Source organism: Lonchura striata, chromosome 3, assembly GCF_050655825.1.
Source record: "Lonchura striata isolate lonStrDom1 chromosome 3, ASM5065582v1, whole genome shotgun sequence".
Lineage (NCBI taxonomy): Eukaryota > Metazoa > Chordata > Aves > Passeriformes > Estrildidae > Lonchura > Lonchura striata.
In genome coordinates, this window is record NC_140705.1 from 7,827,952 (window position 1) to 7,846,865 (window position 18,914).

The 18,914-nt window shown below is 39.6% G+C and overlaps 1 protein-coding gene across 7 annotated transcripts in view; it reads right to left on the minus strand.

Moving 5' to 3' along the window:
• The window catches only part of KLHL29 (kelch like family member 29), a 387,294-nt gene that overhangs the window by 62,625 nt on the left and 305,755 nt on the right, over positions 1-18,914 (minus strand). For all 7 annotated transcript variants that reach the window (XM_077782446.2, XM_085576261.1, XM_085576262.1 and 4 more), the window contains one exon: positions 8,679-8,817. In XM_077782446.2, coding sequence (XP_077638572.1) covers positions 8,679-8,817 — 139 coding nt within the window. The remainder of the gene's footprint in view (positions 1-8,678; positions 8,818-18,914) is intronic.

Below are 18,914 nucleotides of genomic sequence, written 5' to 3' on the forward strand. Positions count from 1 at the left end.
TCGTCTTCAGAGTGATTAATGGTTCAAAACCAATATGTCTACATATCTTGGGAGAAGCAGAAAAGAAACTTTGTTAAATTATAGCCAACCTTCAGCTATGTACAAATCAGACTCAGCACTCTGTGTGGAAAGTTGTATTTTGAATATCTTGATTTATTGTAATTATGGGTTTGTGAGATATAAAAGCATAGATGCCCAAACATACAACATATATTTCCACAACATGCACCAAAAATCCATGTGCATACTGAGGTAATAGGTTATTTACCGAGTTATACAAGTTTATGCAGCTGCACAGTAATCAATCATGTAAATGATGGCAGGAAGGGACATTTATAGAGCAACATCATTGCAATACGTATGTCATAAGTCATTGAATGTTTTATTAAACAGGATTTTAAGAAAAAATTACACCCCAGCATTGCTTCTCTTTTGGAATTGTTTTATCAGCTCAAAATGTATTAACTTGCAAATCTCTTTGCCTTCGTTTTTCTATCTTGTAGATAAACATTATCTTTGAGCCTCAGTCACTATCCATCTGTCTCATGAGAGAAGAAAACATGTACTGTAATGGTTCTATTATATGATTACAATAAAGAACTAGTAAAATCACAAGATTAAATAAATTACGTTGTTTAAACACAGGCTTGCAAATTCGTCAGGAAAATTTACCTGCCCAACAAATCCATTTGCTTACTTTTTATCAGGATGTTGATACAAATAATGTTACTTGTTCCAGGCAAACAAAATCTGGCAAGACTAGTGTAACTTATTAGGGTCAAATGCTGCCAGTTTGCACCTGCTCTATCAGAAGAAAATCAGGAAAATTAATGGCTGTGAGCTTGGGCACGCACCAGCATCTCCTGCTAATTCACCATCACAGAAATGATCGTTGCAAACCAAGACGAGCAACGGCATTAAGAGCAAACGCTTTTGTTCACAGACAACATGGCCAGAATAAAATACAGCAAACAAAAGAGCCACGTTTCCTATATACCCTTAATGCCTTTCATTGATGGAACACAATCTAAATGCTTGGCCAGGACCATTTCTAAAGGCAGGATCAGCAGCAGCCTGTAATGCTACGGTGATGGTGTTGGAGATCACAGTCAGAGGCATAAATCTGGCTCCCTGCTGAGATTTAAGAAAGAAGATGACGAGTTTGAAGATGCTGGCTTAAATGACTGGCAAGTGAATGAAGAAGTGAATAGCAAGTACCCTTGGAAGTGCTTAATGACCTAGACTCTTCCTAGGGTCTGAGTAGAGACTGCATCTCACAAGGTACTAGTGGAAAAGCAAAATAACTGGGACAACTTATTAATAGTGTGGGATCTACCTTGTTTGCAAGTATCTCTGGCAGCCTAATTCAGTGGCAAAACAACCTGGGTGAGAGCTACTATTTGTTAAAGGTAAATAAAAGATGCAAGCAGGTTCTAGGGGATATATAAGAAGGAAGATTAAAAGTAAGTTGACAGAATAAAAAATTTATTCTCATCAAACTTAAAGCTCAAACCTGTACCCAACTCCTATCTGATTTCTTTTAATGGTATTTATTACACCATCAAAAACCAGCTTAGCACAGAGCTGGCATGCAGCTAATAAATCTATTTCTTAGGAATGTGGTGAAATTTATACAAGTAATTATCTAGGTAGTCTATCCAAGACTCTTTCTCATCATTGCAATGTCTAGAGGGAAAACAATAATAAAATAATGATAACCACCATTATTATTTATTACTACTAGTATAATTATGGCAGTGCCCAAGGATCCAAATCAGCATTACAATAATTAGAATTAATTCTGTCAGGCACAGGTTCTTTCTCCTTCAGCTACAGGGTGTTGCTAGTGCTTTTCAAAAGTATTTATACATCCAGAGACATCAATGAAAGGCATGAAGCACCTCACCTATGGCCACAGTATAGACAGGAAAGGGCACTTCTCATCCCATCAGCCCCTGCCCATCCACCCTGCCGAAGTATTTCAGACACTGAAGCTCAGCACTGTACAAGCAAAAAGAGGGCACCACAATCAGATATGATCATAACCTGGTCATATTAATTCAAAATCATTATCCCAATCCAGCAGTGGCTAATCCTTGATGATATAAATGAAGGGAGTGAACTATTGATCCCTGGAGCTACCTACAAACAAGTTGGAGTTGGAGTTGGAGATTTGATTACCCTCATTTTACAGCAAGACTGGCTTTTGGAATTGCCCCAAAAATGTCAGTTTTCAAGAATATGGCTCCTGTTTCTATGCCATGGAAGATTTTTTTTTTCTGTTGTCTTTGATTCATTTATCTTGAACTGCGCCTCTTTAGATAACTGTTACCTTTCACCTCTGAATTTTAACAAGAGTTAAGCCTGGGCAGGGCTGTGAGATGTAAGTAAATACAGGTAGGTCACTGGCACCGGCATTTTGAGAGATGTTGCATGACAGCTGGGTGGCTCGTGGATGGGTAGAGCTGCAGCAAGAGAAGTGATTAGTCTGTCATTCCTTGGGTCAGGCTTGCAGAATTTGTTGTTGAGTCTAGAAATTATGGGAGCAAGAAGTCCCAGCTACAGTAAACAGAGATGCTATCAATGAGGGAGAGGAGTGAGAGGTTCAGGGATCTGTTCAGTGCCTCCGAGAACAGCTGTCATTACAGGGCAGAATTTTACAGGCAGAAGATTAATTTCTGTGCTGCATCTCAAGGCTTGAAAAGGAGCCCTTCTGTCCTCCTTGTCAGGGATTCTCTTCAGAGTAGGGCACATTGCTCTGCCCCTCCTTGCAGAGCAGCATCCAGTCCGAGTCATTCACCTTCCTAATCCACAGACATGAGTGTGGGGCTGGAAACAGCCAGCCTGCGACACCTGTGATGGGTTTTGTGGCAGCACAGAACACAACTGAATATTTGTAAAGTGCCATTCATTTATGTAGAAGACCATACATTTCTGCCTGATGAAAACACATTTTCCAAGGTCTGGCAGCTGAGAAATTTGAAGCCCAGCAGGGAGCTCTGAGGGGCGGGCAGGCGGCTGCCTGGGCAGGCAGAGCGAGTGCAATGCTCACAGAAATAGGCCACCATGAGCAGGGGGCTGTGTCCCATGCCAAGATCTTGTGCCCAACACACAACAATTATCACTGCCTCATTTAAGGGAAAAACCTTGTCCACAGCACAATTTACACCTGTCCCTTCACAGCAAAGGGTGGAGGATATTTTACACTCCCATGCGACCTCCTAGTCTCATGGTTTAAATGGTTTAACAGAAACCTCTGGAGCTCCTTCTCTAGGCACAGTATACCTCTCCTGGCATCAGAAACAAACATGTTATCTTTAACTCTCTATTTCTCTGTTTTCAACTACATGCTATAGTTTGTTTCCACATTCATTCTGTTCTACAATGGAGCTGAAGTATGCAGATGTGGAAATGCCACTTGCTCCTCTCACAGAGTTAAAAGCAAGACTCTTAATAAGCAGGAAAACATGAAGGGGTCACTAAGAGTAGATTTTTCTTTCATCCTGCTCTTTCTCATTTTGGGCTTTTTAGAATGTAAGCACAAACCAGACAGTCTGTTTTCCAGACACCTAAACACTTTTGCAGTTTTGTCAGGCTGTTTCAGATGGATAGTGGCAGGTCTCTCTGTTGTGCATCCAAATGCTCCCTTTCCACACAATGGTGTAAAATGCAGAATGACATCTTCCTCTTCTGTGTAGGTGTAAAGCAAGAAGAATTTGGTCTTCTCACCCTAAATGCTTTACTTCTCCTGCCCTGCCTTCAGGCCCTCAGAGAGTACATTAGGAAAAAAAAAAAAAAAATCTGAAGACTTGAGAAAAAGGCAAGATGTTGTGGAAAAGCAATTTGGCCATGAAGTTCCTAGGTCTGCTTTGTAGGAAAAGAAGGATGAACATAGCTGGGCCAGATTACTATGCATCCAAAATACTGCTTCTTGTGACATAATCTCTTTGTACCTAAGACTTATCACTCTGTGCCAGTGGAATCAGACACCCAAGATGATTTAAAGATTAGAATGCATCATTAAAATCTAATCTTGAAAAGATAAAGCTTGTAGGACAAGATCTGTGCATCTTTAGCAACTATCAGAGAGAAATTTACTTGTAAGAGCTTGCTTATAAAAGCAAGTATTTTGGCCAAGAACAGAATTTTATGTCAAGTGCTTCCTTTTAATAATGTCATATTTGGTAGAGATTCCAGTACTCTGGGTTAAGAAGACGAAAGCAGCAAATTAAAATGTTCCGGTGAAGCATTTTTTTCTTACGGAAATATCAGAAATTCCATTTATTCAGCAACTGCATTTGTCTATCCCAAATACAGCTGGAAATAAAAAAGATGGCTCTTGATGGGATTTTCCATTCGTTCCTTCCTCCCGCTACACACCCCTACACCCACCTTCCACCATTTCTTCTAGGGCAATACAAAAAGAGAGCTCATTTCTTTCCTTCCCCAAACCAAGAATGTTTTAAATAAGAAAATGTTTGCTCTGCAAGAGCACATTTTTGGAGATTCGTTTTTTGATGGATCTGGATCTGTCTCTCTTTTTTTTTTTTTTTTTCTGTGTACAAATATAAGCATAAATATCTGCCATTAAGGAAACCACTAGTTTCCATAAGAAATCATTCATGTTCTTTTAGTCAACTATGATTCAGGCTGGGGGACTGGTCTTTCTCTCTGGGTCATGAAAAATAAGCACTTCCAGAAGGCAAATAGTGCTATTTATCATGAGACAGGATGTATCGTCCTACAGACATTCCCATCTTTCCTCCTAGCTGCACAGAAGTCCAGACAGCCAACTTAGGCTAGACCCCTGAGGGAAGCAATGGTACACCCATCATAAGTTCACTGTCTATGCAAATCACCCTCTCTTTTACAGGAAAGGGGAATGGCCTCCTCCTTCACCTCATCTCTTAGACACCTGTTTTGTAGGGAGAGGACTTGGCTCTTGGACAGCTTTGTGTCCCTCTCTGCAGACTGCAGTAACAGTCACAATTAGACTCAACCTCCCTTAGATGCCAGCTTTGGACCTAAATGCTGGTTAGCTAACATGAGACATAAGCACCTCTTATTGGTCCAGTGGCCCTGCCTGCACACAGGAACCAAAATTAGGAGAAAAAGATCCTTCAGGAAGCCTTCAAGGTTCTTCTCTTCATTGTCTGTATCATAAATTAAGCCCCTGAGATGGCTGATTCCATGAGTAGCAAAGTCAAACAGGCTGGAGTCAATGTGGTTGGCAGTGCACTCAAAATATGTAAGATAGCCTTTAGGTGACAGTTGCCCAATCCAGCTGCTGTTTACCATCCATGTTCTCCTGAAGCCCTATACTGCAGCAGCCCTGTATGGATCCTCACCCTTCCCCTGAATCTCACCTTTCTCCCTTTGTGGGCACAGTGATGCAGAACAGGTTCAGGAATATTTCACACCTGCAGTTCCTAATACACATGATCCTTTGCAGATGATTCTGCACTAAAAAGGGCTGAGATTGTTTTCCATGATCAATTGATACTGGGAGGGAGATGAACACCAAGTCCTGGCTCAGGCTTGAGTGCTGTGCAGCTTCTGACAGGGATGACCTGTTTCCAAAACATGTGCCTGGTATGGTGCTGAGCTCAGACTCAGGATTGGACTAAATCAAGTTCAAAAGATAAATATTCAGAAGACATTTGAAAGATAAATCACATGGAATGGAGAATTTTCTGGATGAGGAGCAGAATGCTCAGCACAGGATCAGCCATTTTCTGAGAAACTAAAGGGGTTTCAAAATGCACTCTCATTACCATATTTGTTTTGTAAATAACTTTAGAATTGTTTTGAACAATCAAACCTGGTTATCATCTTTATATCAGTGCAATAAAAACAACATATTTTCTTCCCTACTATGACTAATTCTCATCAAATAGCCTTCCTCAAGATGAGCAATAACTCTAGTTCTATTATGTTTTTTATCTGTATTTTGGGTTTATTTTGAGAAGGAAATAATTGCTCTTATTTGATTTTGAACATTTCTCTTTTATTCTTTTGAGAGACTACTTGCTATTCTACCATCAGATACCAACTTGAACACGCAGTGGAATCAATGGCAGAATATGAGGTTAATAATAACCAGCCTGTGGCAAATAATAAGCTGAAGTAAATACTCTGAAAGAGTCTATTTCTGCATGTTTCTATAGATGTACATAGTAGCTTCATGAATAGATCATATTCTCATTGATGATTCTGGTGACACATCGGTGCCTGTGGTTGGAATGACACTAGGGTTTAACCCTGGCTTGCACTGATTGAAGTGGCCTTTCTATTTTATTTGATATAAAGACATCTCTTTTATTCTTTAAGAAAAACTGCCATTTCTTGCTTTGATTTCTATAATAACACAAAGAGTGCAATATAAATCACATAAAGCTTTAAATGCTGTCTCAAAGGAGCTGCTAACAAATATCACAGAGGATTCTAGATGTATTGTATCTGTAAACATTCTAACTCTATGAACTATAATGATTGTGTATTATTAAGGGCGTGATCCCGCAAAAAATTGAGTGCCTCTTGTAATTTGAGCCCTTGACTTCCATGGGTTTCAGAAAGGACAAGGCTTTACACTGCAAATATCCTACAAAAAGCAAGTCTTTAGAAATTCCACCCCATGGCCCTGAGTTTATTGTCTCCCAAAGACACATTTGCTCAATTTACCGGTGAATATTTATTTTTCTCACCTGACAGTTTTGCAAACTCAACTTGACATCAAGCTGAATTTTTTTTTATTCAAGCATCATCATCAGTAATAAAGGCATTTTTGCCTTGGATACACCTGTGCAACTCCATTAGCCTCCATCAACGTTACATGTGTGCAACTGAGGTTATATATGGAAAGCAACTGGGATGGAGAGACCTAATGGTGGACACAAATTGACCTCTGGAGTATATATTGCTGCTGATGATGTGAAAGAAGGCAAAAAGTGGTGGGTTTAGCAAACAGGCTAAACCTTCCACTATTTTTTTCTTGTATTGCATGCAAGCCTTATGTGGGCAGCTGAAAGACAATACATGCTGAAAACTAGGCTTTTGCTTTCACAAAATCTAGGATTTTAATTTTTTATATTGTTTTAACTAAGTCCATAACAGACCAGTGCTCAATCTAACATATACCTCCATTTAATAACTAAATAATTAAGCACCAAGATTTGTCAGTATGCTTCTAGAAATAGATGCTGCCTGATGACTTCTGCACACAAGCAGATGTCTTCACCACAAAATGCAAATGACAGTCTTTGGACAGTCAGTGATTTTGTTTCTGTAAGTTGATTCTGTAATTTTTCTTTTACTGTAGACTTTACTCCTTATCAGCCTGAAAAGCATATACTGTAGCCTTAACGATTAAATAATAATGAGCAGACAGAAGAGAAAGGACAGGAGAGATCTGGCATAGCTACTGCTAGCAATCATTAGATTTACAGAGGGGAAAAGACATGCTTCCTAGGCCAACATATTTTTTATGAATAATTGATAAGGCAGTCAGTACAGTTATTTCATAGAAATGTAATATATATCCATAATTATAGAACCAGCTTTGTGCAAAAGGACACAATACACTGAAAGGAGATACCAGCCAATATGCCATCCTGGAATAAAATACAGTCACTATTGTGTTAGTTGGCAAAATTTAAATACAGGATTTGAAGCAAGCAAAATGTTCTTTAATCCCATTTTTTAGCACAGTCCAGGCTCAGTCTGCTCAGGAAAATACTGCAAGGCAAAATCAGCAGCTGCATTAATTTGCTGATGATTGAGAGAAAAATGAAAGTTATCCTCATGCTTTTTTTTCTCCCTACTTGCTACTCTAACTTACTAATAATACAAGAGTACCAATTTATTCCTATGCAAGTATATGAAGCATACAAATTGAAAAATCAATGTAATGGAAAAAAAAGATTATCATGCACTGTTTAGAATCAATCAGCTAGAAACAGAGGGGGGAAAATGCGAAGGTGGAGACATGATATTTAGAAAATGTACATACTGTACCTACCCTAAGCTGAAGTGTTTGTATGAAAAAGCTATTGTTAGTCCAACATGCAGACCGAGCTACATTTTGACCAGAATATCATCTTATTTCTAATTTTTTTATAGAGAAATTAATCAGTTGTCTTTTCTTCTTTTAAAAGTCCCCAAATAATAAAAATATCAATCCCTTTGCCCATAAAAGCCACACAAAAACATGTAACAAAGATTTCAGGGTAAAGGGATTACAGTACTCCAAATGCTTTATTTGCACGATGTCTCAGCACCGTTCACCTGAATGCTGATGGCTTTCTGCAGCCTGAAGCACAGACTTTTGTTGTGTGTGACAGAGTCCCTTGCAAACATTGACAGCAGCAGTTTTTAGTTGTGGGCTGAATCACCATTAGCAGTGGAGTTTAAATCTTAGATCTCTCAGTGGTGGAACACTTTCTTCGGCCAAAACCAGCCTCTACTCATCAGAAATAATTACACTGTACGAGTCAGATGTGTAACAAATGGATCTGAGCCTCAGTTTGGAAATACATTCAGAGGAGGTGGAAAGAATGGCTACTGGCTCTGTGACAGGAGATTCAATCTTCATAAACCTGCAAGAGAGGGGAGGAAAAAAAAGCGACACAAATGCGCCCTACAAAAGAACAGAGCAGATCACAGCTGGAAGGAAGGCAAACCTTTTAATCAGGTCCTTGAAATACAAGCTGCAGGAAGCTAGAACATTTTGGTGGACTTCAAACTCTTTGCCTTCAACAATAATTTTCAGGTCTGTAAACTCTTTCGCTCTGCGTTGCTGGTTCAACTCCTTCAACATTTCTGCAGAACAGAGAAGACAGACAGTGCCAGGGTTCCCATTAAGAGTTTTTTATTTTTACTTTTTACTTTTCATTTTTTTTGTAAAGAAGTAGAGAAACAGGAAACAATTGATATTTTTGTTGGTAAGATTGGCTCAACACAGACAGTCAGAAGTTACGAACATAACATATTAAAAAAAAGAAAAAGAAAAAAGCAGGAACCAGTAGGTCTAAACAACGGAAATATATATACACAGAAAAAAAAAAAAAAGGCAAAAACAATTCCTAAATTTGGAAGGGTTAAAAATGAAAATAAAACTTCAGCATTAGCAAATCAGAAACACAGAGAATGCATTACCACAGAAAAGTCAAAATAATTTGTTATAATCAAAATCAAGAGCTAATGAATTTCTATCCAAATGGAAATAAGTTTTGAATATACTAGAATAATATTAGTAAAAATGGTATTATGATGCAATATGAACTGGATATGGGTCAAAATAATAAAACCACAAGACCTGCAAAAATAACTTATCCTTAACATAGCAAAAATGTGTTAAGCCTCCCAGTTGACATAAAAAATAGCACTTCTAAATAATATATAAATTACAGTGCGTAAAAATTAGCTAAATTATCAATGCACCTTGCAATATACCTCACCTATATAGACTACAATTGTATATGTTAAGAATTAGCTTTAAAGCATCCTTATGATAAAAAAAATCTCATGCAGAGAATAAATTACTGCCTTTTATAGCAATTCCTATTTTTTGCACTCCAAGGATTTTTACCATCACAGCATTTTTATTTTTTAGCCTTCAATGGCTTCATTTACAGCAACAATCAACTTTCACACATCATGAAAGAATCATAATGATTAAAATAACCTATGAAAGTGTTTCCATCCTGCAATAAAGCACCTACCTTGCGTGATGTCTCCTTTTATAGAGCCTATTGGTACTAATGGAACAAAAAGATAGCATGCCATGTCTCCATGAGGGGATGTGAACTACTAGGCAACCTACATGTTTTATATGCTGCCTGGACTTTTAAGGCTAAGACTTCCCTGCAACTTTGCAGACTAAAGTGGCTATCAAGATGAATAATATACTTTTCACCTGGGCAATAGCCTGGTGGTTCAGAAGCCAGTGATCAAGATGACAGAAGAGCTGATTTTAAATACTAAAGGACTTTGGGTTTATTTTATGTTTGCAATAGGTCAAGGTTCTCATTTCCTCAGTGTAACACCCTGAACACATTCCTCTTCAGACAGATCTGTAAATCAACAACAGTTCCTTACATGGAGTCCTTACATGAAGTAAAAGGACCTCAAGGGTGTCTAACTCTAACTGTGCTCAAAGCTACTGACAGGCTTGAGCAAGACCTGCCAAAGCATTGCCAAAGGGTCTCATGGTAAAACCGAGACCCAAATAATCCCTGTGCTCTCCTCCTTCCACAAGGAAACTGAACAGGAATAATTTCAGCCAAGCACTAGTTTTTTAACAACACAAAAGCATGCAAATATACAACTGTTTAATGAAAAGAAATTGAAGTTCTCCCAAGCCCCAACATCTGTGGTGCATATTTTTAAGGCCTAAGTAAATAAATGTCACCTTGCACATTTATGTCTATTTAATGGAAACACAGTAGTGTCTGAAAGGCTAATTATTCTATGCTGAAATGGGTCAGTGCTCTCCAGAGAGCAAGCAGATCATTAGAGAGGGCACAGAAATAACAGCAGGCTTTTGTCAGATCTATAATAGGGGAAAATAAACCACTTTGTCCTGGGGGTGCTGTAGCAGGGACTATTTTTAACAAATTTGGCTAAGGTGCAGCACAATGATACATTTTGAGCAAAACCTAAAATGGGATCTGAATGCTCACTCTGGTGCAGGGGAGTCTCAGGCTTTTGGTGGAGGTGAGATGCCTCAAGTCTCACTGCACAAGGAACACTCCGGGCCTCAGCTAAAGATCAAGCATGGTTGGGCACAAGGGGTGTTATACTTAATTGAGGGCCAAAGTGACTGAAGTCTCTGGTTTCACAGTAACAGCACCAGATGCTTTATCGGTTGCATATATTTTTAGAGGAAGCATTTTTCTGTCCCTTTTCACATAGTAACAATTTTTCACCCCATTCTCTGTCGTGGTCCATTTTCCCACTTTCATTTACAGCAATGACATTTTCCTCACATCAATTTTCTATCATTTCATGTCTTAAAGACTGTTACTTTTCCCTCTAAACTTTCTGATACTCTCTCCCCTCCTCTCCCTGTCCTTGACCCCCATTTGCACTTTTCCTAAGTTTCTGTTCAAGTTCCATTTCTCTTGTATCTGTGACTTTAGAACCTTCCTTGCAGAGCCCTTTCAGGACAAGGGCTCTATCCATGACTAAGTCATACAAGTCTAAGATTACACTTACACAAAGGGTCAATCACCTCATTCCATCTCCCTCTTTTAAAGCTCATGATCAGTTATTAGAGTGTTCAAAGGGCACAGCTGTATGAATAGCAACTGCACAGATGGATCCTGTGGGAGAGGAGAGGAGAGGAGAGGAGAGGAGAGGGGAGGGGAGGGGAGGGGAGGGGAGGGGAGGGGAGGGGAGGGGAGGGGAGGGGAGGGGAGGGGAGGGGAGGGGAGGGGAGGGGAGGAGAGGAGAGGAGAGGAGAGGAGAGGAGAGGAGAGGAGAGGAGAGGAGAGGAGAGGAGAGGAGAGGAGAGGAGAGGAGAGGAGAGGAGAGGAGAGGAGAGGAGAGGAGAGGAGAGGAGAGGAGAGGAGAGGAGAGGAGAGGAGAGGAGAGGAGAGGAGAGGAGAGGAGAGGAGAGGAGAGGAGAGGAGAGGAGAGGAGAGGAGAGGAGAGGAGAGGAGAGGAGAGGAGAGGAGAGGAGAATTTACTCTTGAATGGGCTGGGGTTTTAGGAAGTGAACTCAGGGTAAGCAGATCAGTACAGACCATCCTTGAACTCCTGACTGTGGCCAAGATTACTAAAAAACAAGACACAAAGCTCAGCCACGGTACCTATTGATGCTGTGTTCTCTGTACTGCCTCCAGTATTGTGAGAGCTGGTTTGAGCATCTAATTCCCCAAGCAGCTCCCACAGGTAATGGGCTCATTATTTGGACTTGCTGAGCACCCTTTAATTACACTCACTCCTGGGCACAGCTTCTATCTATGCTCTTTACACACTTGAATGTGCTTTATGCTGCATGCATTCATTAAGGGATGCAAACTAGAAAACAGGTCTGGAGCAATGATGCAATTTGGCTCACAAAAACCCAGAAATCAGAACAAGTTCTAATCAGAAACAAAAGCTCCTCTTTTTCCTACAGACATTTGCAGGCTGTGATTCCCTCCTTGTTCCCCTAAATTGTTATAGTGCTGCCCACAGAGAGAACTATGAAGTGTCCTGAATTTTTGCAGCTCAGTATCTGAACTAGAAAGAGGAGAGGCAGGTGGGGAGCAGAAGGAAGTCAGGAGACCGCATTGATTCATCGATCTTCCTCGCTCAGGCTCCTTTGTATTACTAAATAACTAGCAGGCATTAGTATTGGACACAAGGTTATATCAGAATGGGCCCTCATTCTCAGAGAATTTGTAATGCTCACACTGTGCTTAGCCAGGCATTAATGATTTATGAGGACTCAGGATGAGTTGCAAAACAAATTTTTTCACCAGGTAATAATGCCTGCCGATGAGTTGTAAAAGAAGAGACAACACAGTGCAGTCCTGGCAGTGAAAAATAACCTCAGCTGTCTCCTGCTAGGCCCTCTTCTGGGCTCCTTCTAATTTTCAGCATTTCCTCAAACAAATGGAATTTCCTGAAACCTTCAAAAAGGGATGTACTGGGAATTTCGTACTTAATTATTTATTCCTCTCATTTCTTTGTTCTAATGGACTTTATTTTCTTGGTTTGTTTTTTTTTTTCCTCATTTGACAATTTGTTTTATTAAGAGATCCAGGTAAAAATGAAGTGCAAGGACAGTTAAGGTGCAGAGTTTCAGCAGGATGAGCAGGATGTTTCTTCTCCTCAGGGAATCACAGCCACTCTCTACCCTACTGCAAGGGATTTTCCCTTCCTGACACAGGTGCACACACACACACATTGGAATGAGATTTTGAAACCAAGCCAGTCCTTTCTGTCCCCTTCTTCACTGGTGATGCTAAATCATTCTCAGTGGAAGACTGGTCGAATACTTCCTTCATAAAGAACTGCCCAAGGGACACCCCAAAATTACATGAGCTACATAGTGGCTGAACCTAAAGGGGACTTGACCTGAAACCTGCAACTGAACATCTCTGTGGAGCATTTTCTGTCTTGCCATTATCATTGCTTGGGGGCATTTAATATAATTATATTGAGAGTCCCAGAGATATTATAGGTCAGAAGGTGTAAGTGACTTTCCTCAGGTCAGAAACAGAGCCAGGAAGAACTCAGAAGCTTCAATTCTTGGTCCCCAGCTTCAGCCATCACACCACATTTTCTCCCTCTTAATTAATGGACAAATTACAAATTAAACTACAGAGCCCACAAGCTTTGGATCAAATACAGGACCAAGCACAACTGTGTAATAGTGTAGATCAAGTAAAGGGAAAAGAAATTATATAGTGAGTATTTTTTTATAAAATTACTTATAATCAGAAAAAAAAAATGAACAAGGAACTTATTCCCAAAGTTTATTTATTCTGTATTTTAAGCACAGTGAAGACTGGATACTTAAAGACCCTCTCTAATGCACATTCCCATGGCGCAATGGAAGCTCTCAGGTTTCTTTCCATTTTTAATAAAGTACTCTTTACTTAAATTCTAGTAGATAAAGCTTTAAAAGAGGGCAGCGAGAACTAAAATATAATGAGCCATAAAATATGGAAGAATCATTTTTACAAACAGCTTTTAAAACAATTTACTTGGGAAAACTAACTGTCTATAAAAATGCAAAGGGTAATTGATGGAACATCACTAATTATTCCAATGAGGAGCATGTAAGAGACCAGTGCTTGCTCACACTTTCTCCTACTTTCATGACTGGGACAGAAAAAGTGGGAAAGCCAAGAAAAGTTACGAGGAGGAAAATCCAATTACCTTCTTCCCTTAATAAGTATAGAGATTAATTCCCAAGGTTATGCTCTAGTTATGCAAAACAAAAATTTTAACCATTAAGCGCCAGCACTGCCCACACTTGTTTATTTTTATAGTGGTAGAGCAGGGGTAGATACAAGAAACTAAATTGGGAAGCAAAAGATCTAAAAGTCAAACAGGATCTGTGAGTGAGAGGAATTCACTATGGTGAACCCTTCCCACGTGAGCCACACAAGAACTCAGGATTTTTTGTCACTTTGACAAGTCCTTCTCCTCACCACAACATCCACAGAGCCACAGAGAACCCCAAAGCCTGCAGAGTACCCCAATAACCTGCTGAATATACCCTTGTGGTATTGATACATGGCTTGAAGCAGCTGCAGAGAGGTAACAGCTCCATGCCCAGCTGCCTCATTAGGCCAAGCTGATGAAGTTAAGCAGACACTCTTGGCACTGCTGTGGCTGATGCTGCTCTCCACTCTTCCACACACCTTGACCTGGCAGACCAGGATGAACATCATCCATCCCTTAAGGTCTCCCATGATGTTCAGGATGGGGGTTAGTTATTTCCCAGTTGACAAATAGAAAAATCAACTATATAATATTCCTTGTGATGTGAAGATAAGCACACACATCTAGAGAACAGTTTTTTACTTGGGACTGAGGGTAAAAAATAGGTCCTTTAATCTCTTTTGGCCTGAAAGGAAAAGTGAAAGGGAAATGGGTGAAGCCCGGTGAGAATCATTATCAGATGAAGATGTTTCAGGTCATAGAATAGCCTGAGTTGGAAGGGACCCACAAAGACCATTGAGTTTAACTCCTGGCCCTGCACAAGACAGCCCCAAGAATCACACCATGTGCCTGAAAGCATTCTCTGAACATTTCTTGATCTCTGTCAGGCTTGATGCTGTGACTGATGCCCTGGGAAGACTGTTTCAGTGCCCATCCACCCTCTCGGGAAGAACCCCTGTGATATTCAGTTCCCTTCCTGGACCCTGGTGACCATAGATGCAGTTACCTGGACTGTCTCTGCAGTTAAATAGAGGCAGAGCCCGTCTCAGGCACAACCCAACCAGTTCTGTGTGCTTGGACAGGTAGCATGCACTGTCTTTCCCCAGGGATTACTGAGGGAGATTAAATAATTAGTTGGGACCAGACAGTAATTTTTTTTTTTTTTTTTGCAGAAAGTGAGAACTAATCTGTTGCAGATGAATATTTCCACCTTTTTTTTTTTTTCTTATTGGATCTCAATTTCAGTTGAACTTCTTTTCCAAGAGCAGAGGGAGAAGGGGGTTTAAGAAAGCTGGGACTGCCTGTGCAAGGATCCTTTACCAGAGAGATGGGGGAAGCAGACAAACAGTGAAGCACTCTCACTCTGTACTGTACTGCACAGAGCCAAGGCTGCTGAAGGCTTGGGATGGAGGTGTAAAATACTGTCTGCATGATACTGGTGTGCCCAGTCCTCCTCTCATAGTCTCTATTCATTATGGACTTTCCACAGGACACAATCCATCCTGCACCCAAGGCACGTGAAAATGCTCAACTGGTTCTGGCTATCTCCTGCACATTTTGCTTTCCTAAGCCCTTAAGCCAGATAAAATGAACTGAGAAAAGCTCAATACTGAACATGAGTGTGGCAAGGCCGTGCCTTGATGAGCCTGTGCTACCCAGCTACACACCCTGGTGAAGATGGAGCATATGCTGATGGAGAGCTATCACTGCTGGCACAGCTACACCAGCCCTGAACAAAGGCAATGAGAGTCATCTTCTGCTGGGTTTTGTCAGCACAGCAATGTGAAATGCAAGGTGTGAAGTTGTCATGCTCCAAGCTGGTACAGCCATGGCAGTAGGACTTTGTAGTGCAGACCAACCTGTCTAGATCTTCGTTGTGTTGACACTGTCAGACACCTGTGCTGCTAAAGAAAACAGTAACAGATGCTGGAGAGTTGGAAAATATTTTTAAATACTGCTGAACAACATGTATGTGCCTGTATATGATAATTCTACTCAAAGGACTGTTGGCAATGAGATGCCCTGTTGTGCTAAATAACTTTTGTTGTTCACATAGGCAAATTCTTCTCACCTTATGATGGGAAAGGGTCAACAAATTTGGCTGTGGTGATTATTCACTTGAGGAAGACAACTGCAACCCTATGTGTAAATGGAACATTTCTTAATACGCTAAACAGGGAAAACACCCTATCATGTTTTGAAATTAATTTTCAGGCTATTATCATCACTGGAACTGACATTAGGAGGTACCACAAGGCTGTCTTCACATATTACAGAATTGATATTTCCCTATATTAGGCCATGGAACTATTTCAACATACTTTCTGATTATATTCAGAGATGAACTACACCCTTAATCTCTAGGGAAAAAAAAAAAGCTTTAGATGCAACTTTGGAGAGATTTTGGTACCACAGTTACGAATTAAAATAATAAAAAAGGAGTCTAGGGGCTAGAATGCCTTGGCTGCTTTGATTTATTAGGTGAAGTCTTCTATGGTATCCATGCCTGCTAATTTATAATCAAACAAGGTTACAAATGCACAGTGAGCATATGTGACCGGGTTTGAAAATGAACTGCATTTATATTACATGTATGGATGCAAAGAATGAGAAAAGAATACAGAGACAATTTGATCTCTCTCATTTTCTAACACACACTGTGATCCATGTAAGGAAAGGCAGCAAGACCAAAGGACCAAGCATAAAAATATCCACTGAAATGTTGAGATAAAGATGTAGCTTCCTCTATCAGGATCTGCTGTTTTTTTTTCAGGATTCACCCCTGAATAAATACAAAGTTGGCTGCAGCCTGTTCTATATTAGCCAAGACAAAGAAAGCCCAGGAGATTCTAGCAAACTGCCAGTCCGGTCCCCTCTCCACATATAACATGCCACTATGTCAGTTAGCACTGTAACTTGATTTCCAGGCAGACAATAATTTTCTCTGGAGACAAAATGAGAAAGACAGGCAGAAAGCAAAGGAGAAAAAAAAAAAAAAATCTGTGAGCACTGGAAATGCAGAATAGACCAGATTCAAAGGAAAATTTAGTTCTGATTGTTTTATTTATCAGCAGGCAGACCTGAATATCAATCCACACTTAAGGGAAAGCTAAAATACTGTGTGGTCTGGGATGGATTCAGTATTATCCTAATTGCTTGCAGCAGAAGACTAAGGGATAGCTTTTGGAACTTTTTGATATCTTTATGTAGTGCAAGGCATTAGCTAAATGTTTCCCAGTTTTGAAGGCTTTGAACATGCAGCACCTGTCAGTGAAACTGATGGTGTGATCACCAACCACCAACAGGCTCCTGACACGGCAGCACCAGTGAAGCACTGACCACTTCTGGTGCCAGTTGTGTGTTAACAGCAGCCACAGGCACATCTGCGCCACCAGCCAGCAAATAAAACATGTGTGATCCAAAAGGAAAAAAAAAAAAGGAAAAGAAAAAATAAAAAAAAGGACAGGCTTCTGAAAACAAATCAAAACAAATCAGTGATGTATCCAGAGCAAATTGCATCTATTAGAGCAAAAAATCTCAACCTCCAAAATACCACAACTCTAAGGTATAATACCTGACAATCAAAGACTTCAAAGCACTTAGCATATATCAATTAGCAAGGATGGGACTGCTCCGCTGCCCATTAAACAAAGCAGGGCTGACCAGCTGCAACAGGGGCAGGGCTTAGGCTCTTCATAAAATGTACGTAAGTGTAATCAACATAAGTCTTTGAAATACATTTTTACTAGACAATGGTAATGCACATATTTTCTAACATTCACGTACTGCTGTACAGGATGCCTAATGAAGGCAAATAAAAGCATTCAAATATTGAGCACTGAAATTTCACCCTTTCAGAAGATATTATACATCATCTATAAATAACAAAGTATTAAATCTCAGTATTTAGGCCTATATACTCTGTGGATGGTTTACTACCAGGCATGTGTTATGCACTGAGTTAAATGCATGTGACAGTATTTCTTGGTCCAGTGGACACCTCATATCACAGAGAACTGTTTTTTTTGGTGTGTACCCACAGTAAGTTTTAGTGATTCATTACAGTATCAGAACAGATAAGTGTAATCAAATATTACAAAATAATATTTTAAAAAATAAAATTAAAAAAAAAAAAAAGAGAAAATGCTCTCTGTCAAATCTAGGCCCTCTCTGAGTATTCTGCAATCCAACAACTCCACTTCAGCAACTGGTTCCCTGCTGTGTAGCTTCAACAGGTGTGGTGGGCTGCAATCATGACTCTTCTTATCTACAGAAGTTTTGTAGTAGTTAAATACAGGGCTGTTAACTTACCTAAGAATCATAAATCACTACAGGTTTGGAAAAAATGATAAATAAGCTAGTTTTTGGGCCCACTTGAGCTTTAAGAACATGGTATTTTATGTTAAAAAAGCCATAATTTGTGTCAAGATTTCATCTAAACATCATCCTACTTAAAATAATGTCAAATCTCTACATTCTATCTATCCTGAAGATGTGAAAAACTTTATAATTGTTTTTTTGCCTACATTTTAAAGCACTGTAAAGTTTTCAAAGTCTAACAGCATTGTAGTTGTTTATAAAACATTTTGTAAAATGTCTTTCTCACTTCTGCCTAACTAGTGTTTTCCTGTAATAGGGTAAAACCATGATTTTTAAGCCTTTATTTTTAATCAAACTTCTTGGAAGGTATTTCTGTTATTATTAAGTATTTTTGTATAAATCCTACAGCAAAATCACTTCCTAGTATCCATGTTGCCTGAGTGGGGAGTTTGTACAGTATGGCAAAAGAATATGAGCCACAACTAGCTGATAATGTAAGAAACCATTTAACTGCAAATATTGTTTCTATTCATAGAGAATTAAGTTATCAGGATGTGCTTAAGTAGCTGCCTTACCAAACTCAGAATTAAAAAAAAAAAAAAAAAAAAAGAAACACTTTTAAGAAGTCGGTTGAGATTAAAGGACACAGATTTATTTAATGAGTATTAAAATTTATGGGCTCGTTAAGAATTAAGCAAGCTTATAAAGACTAT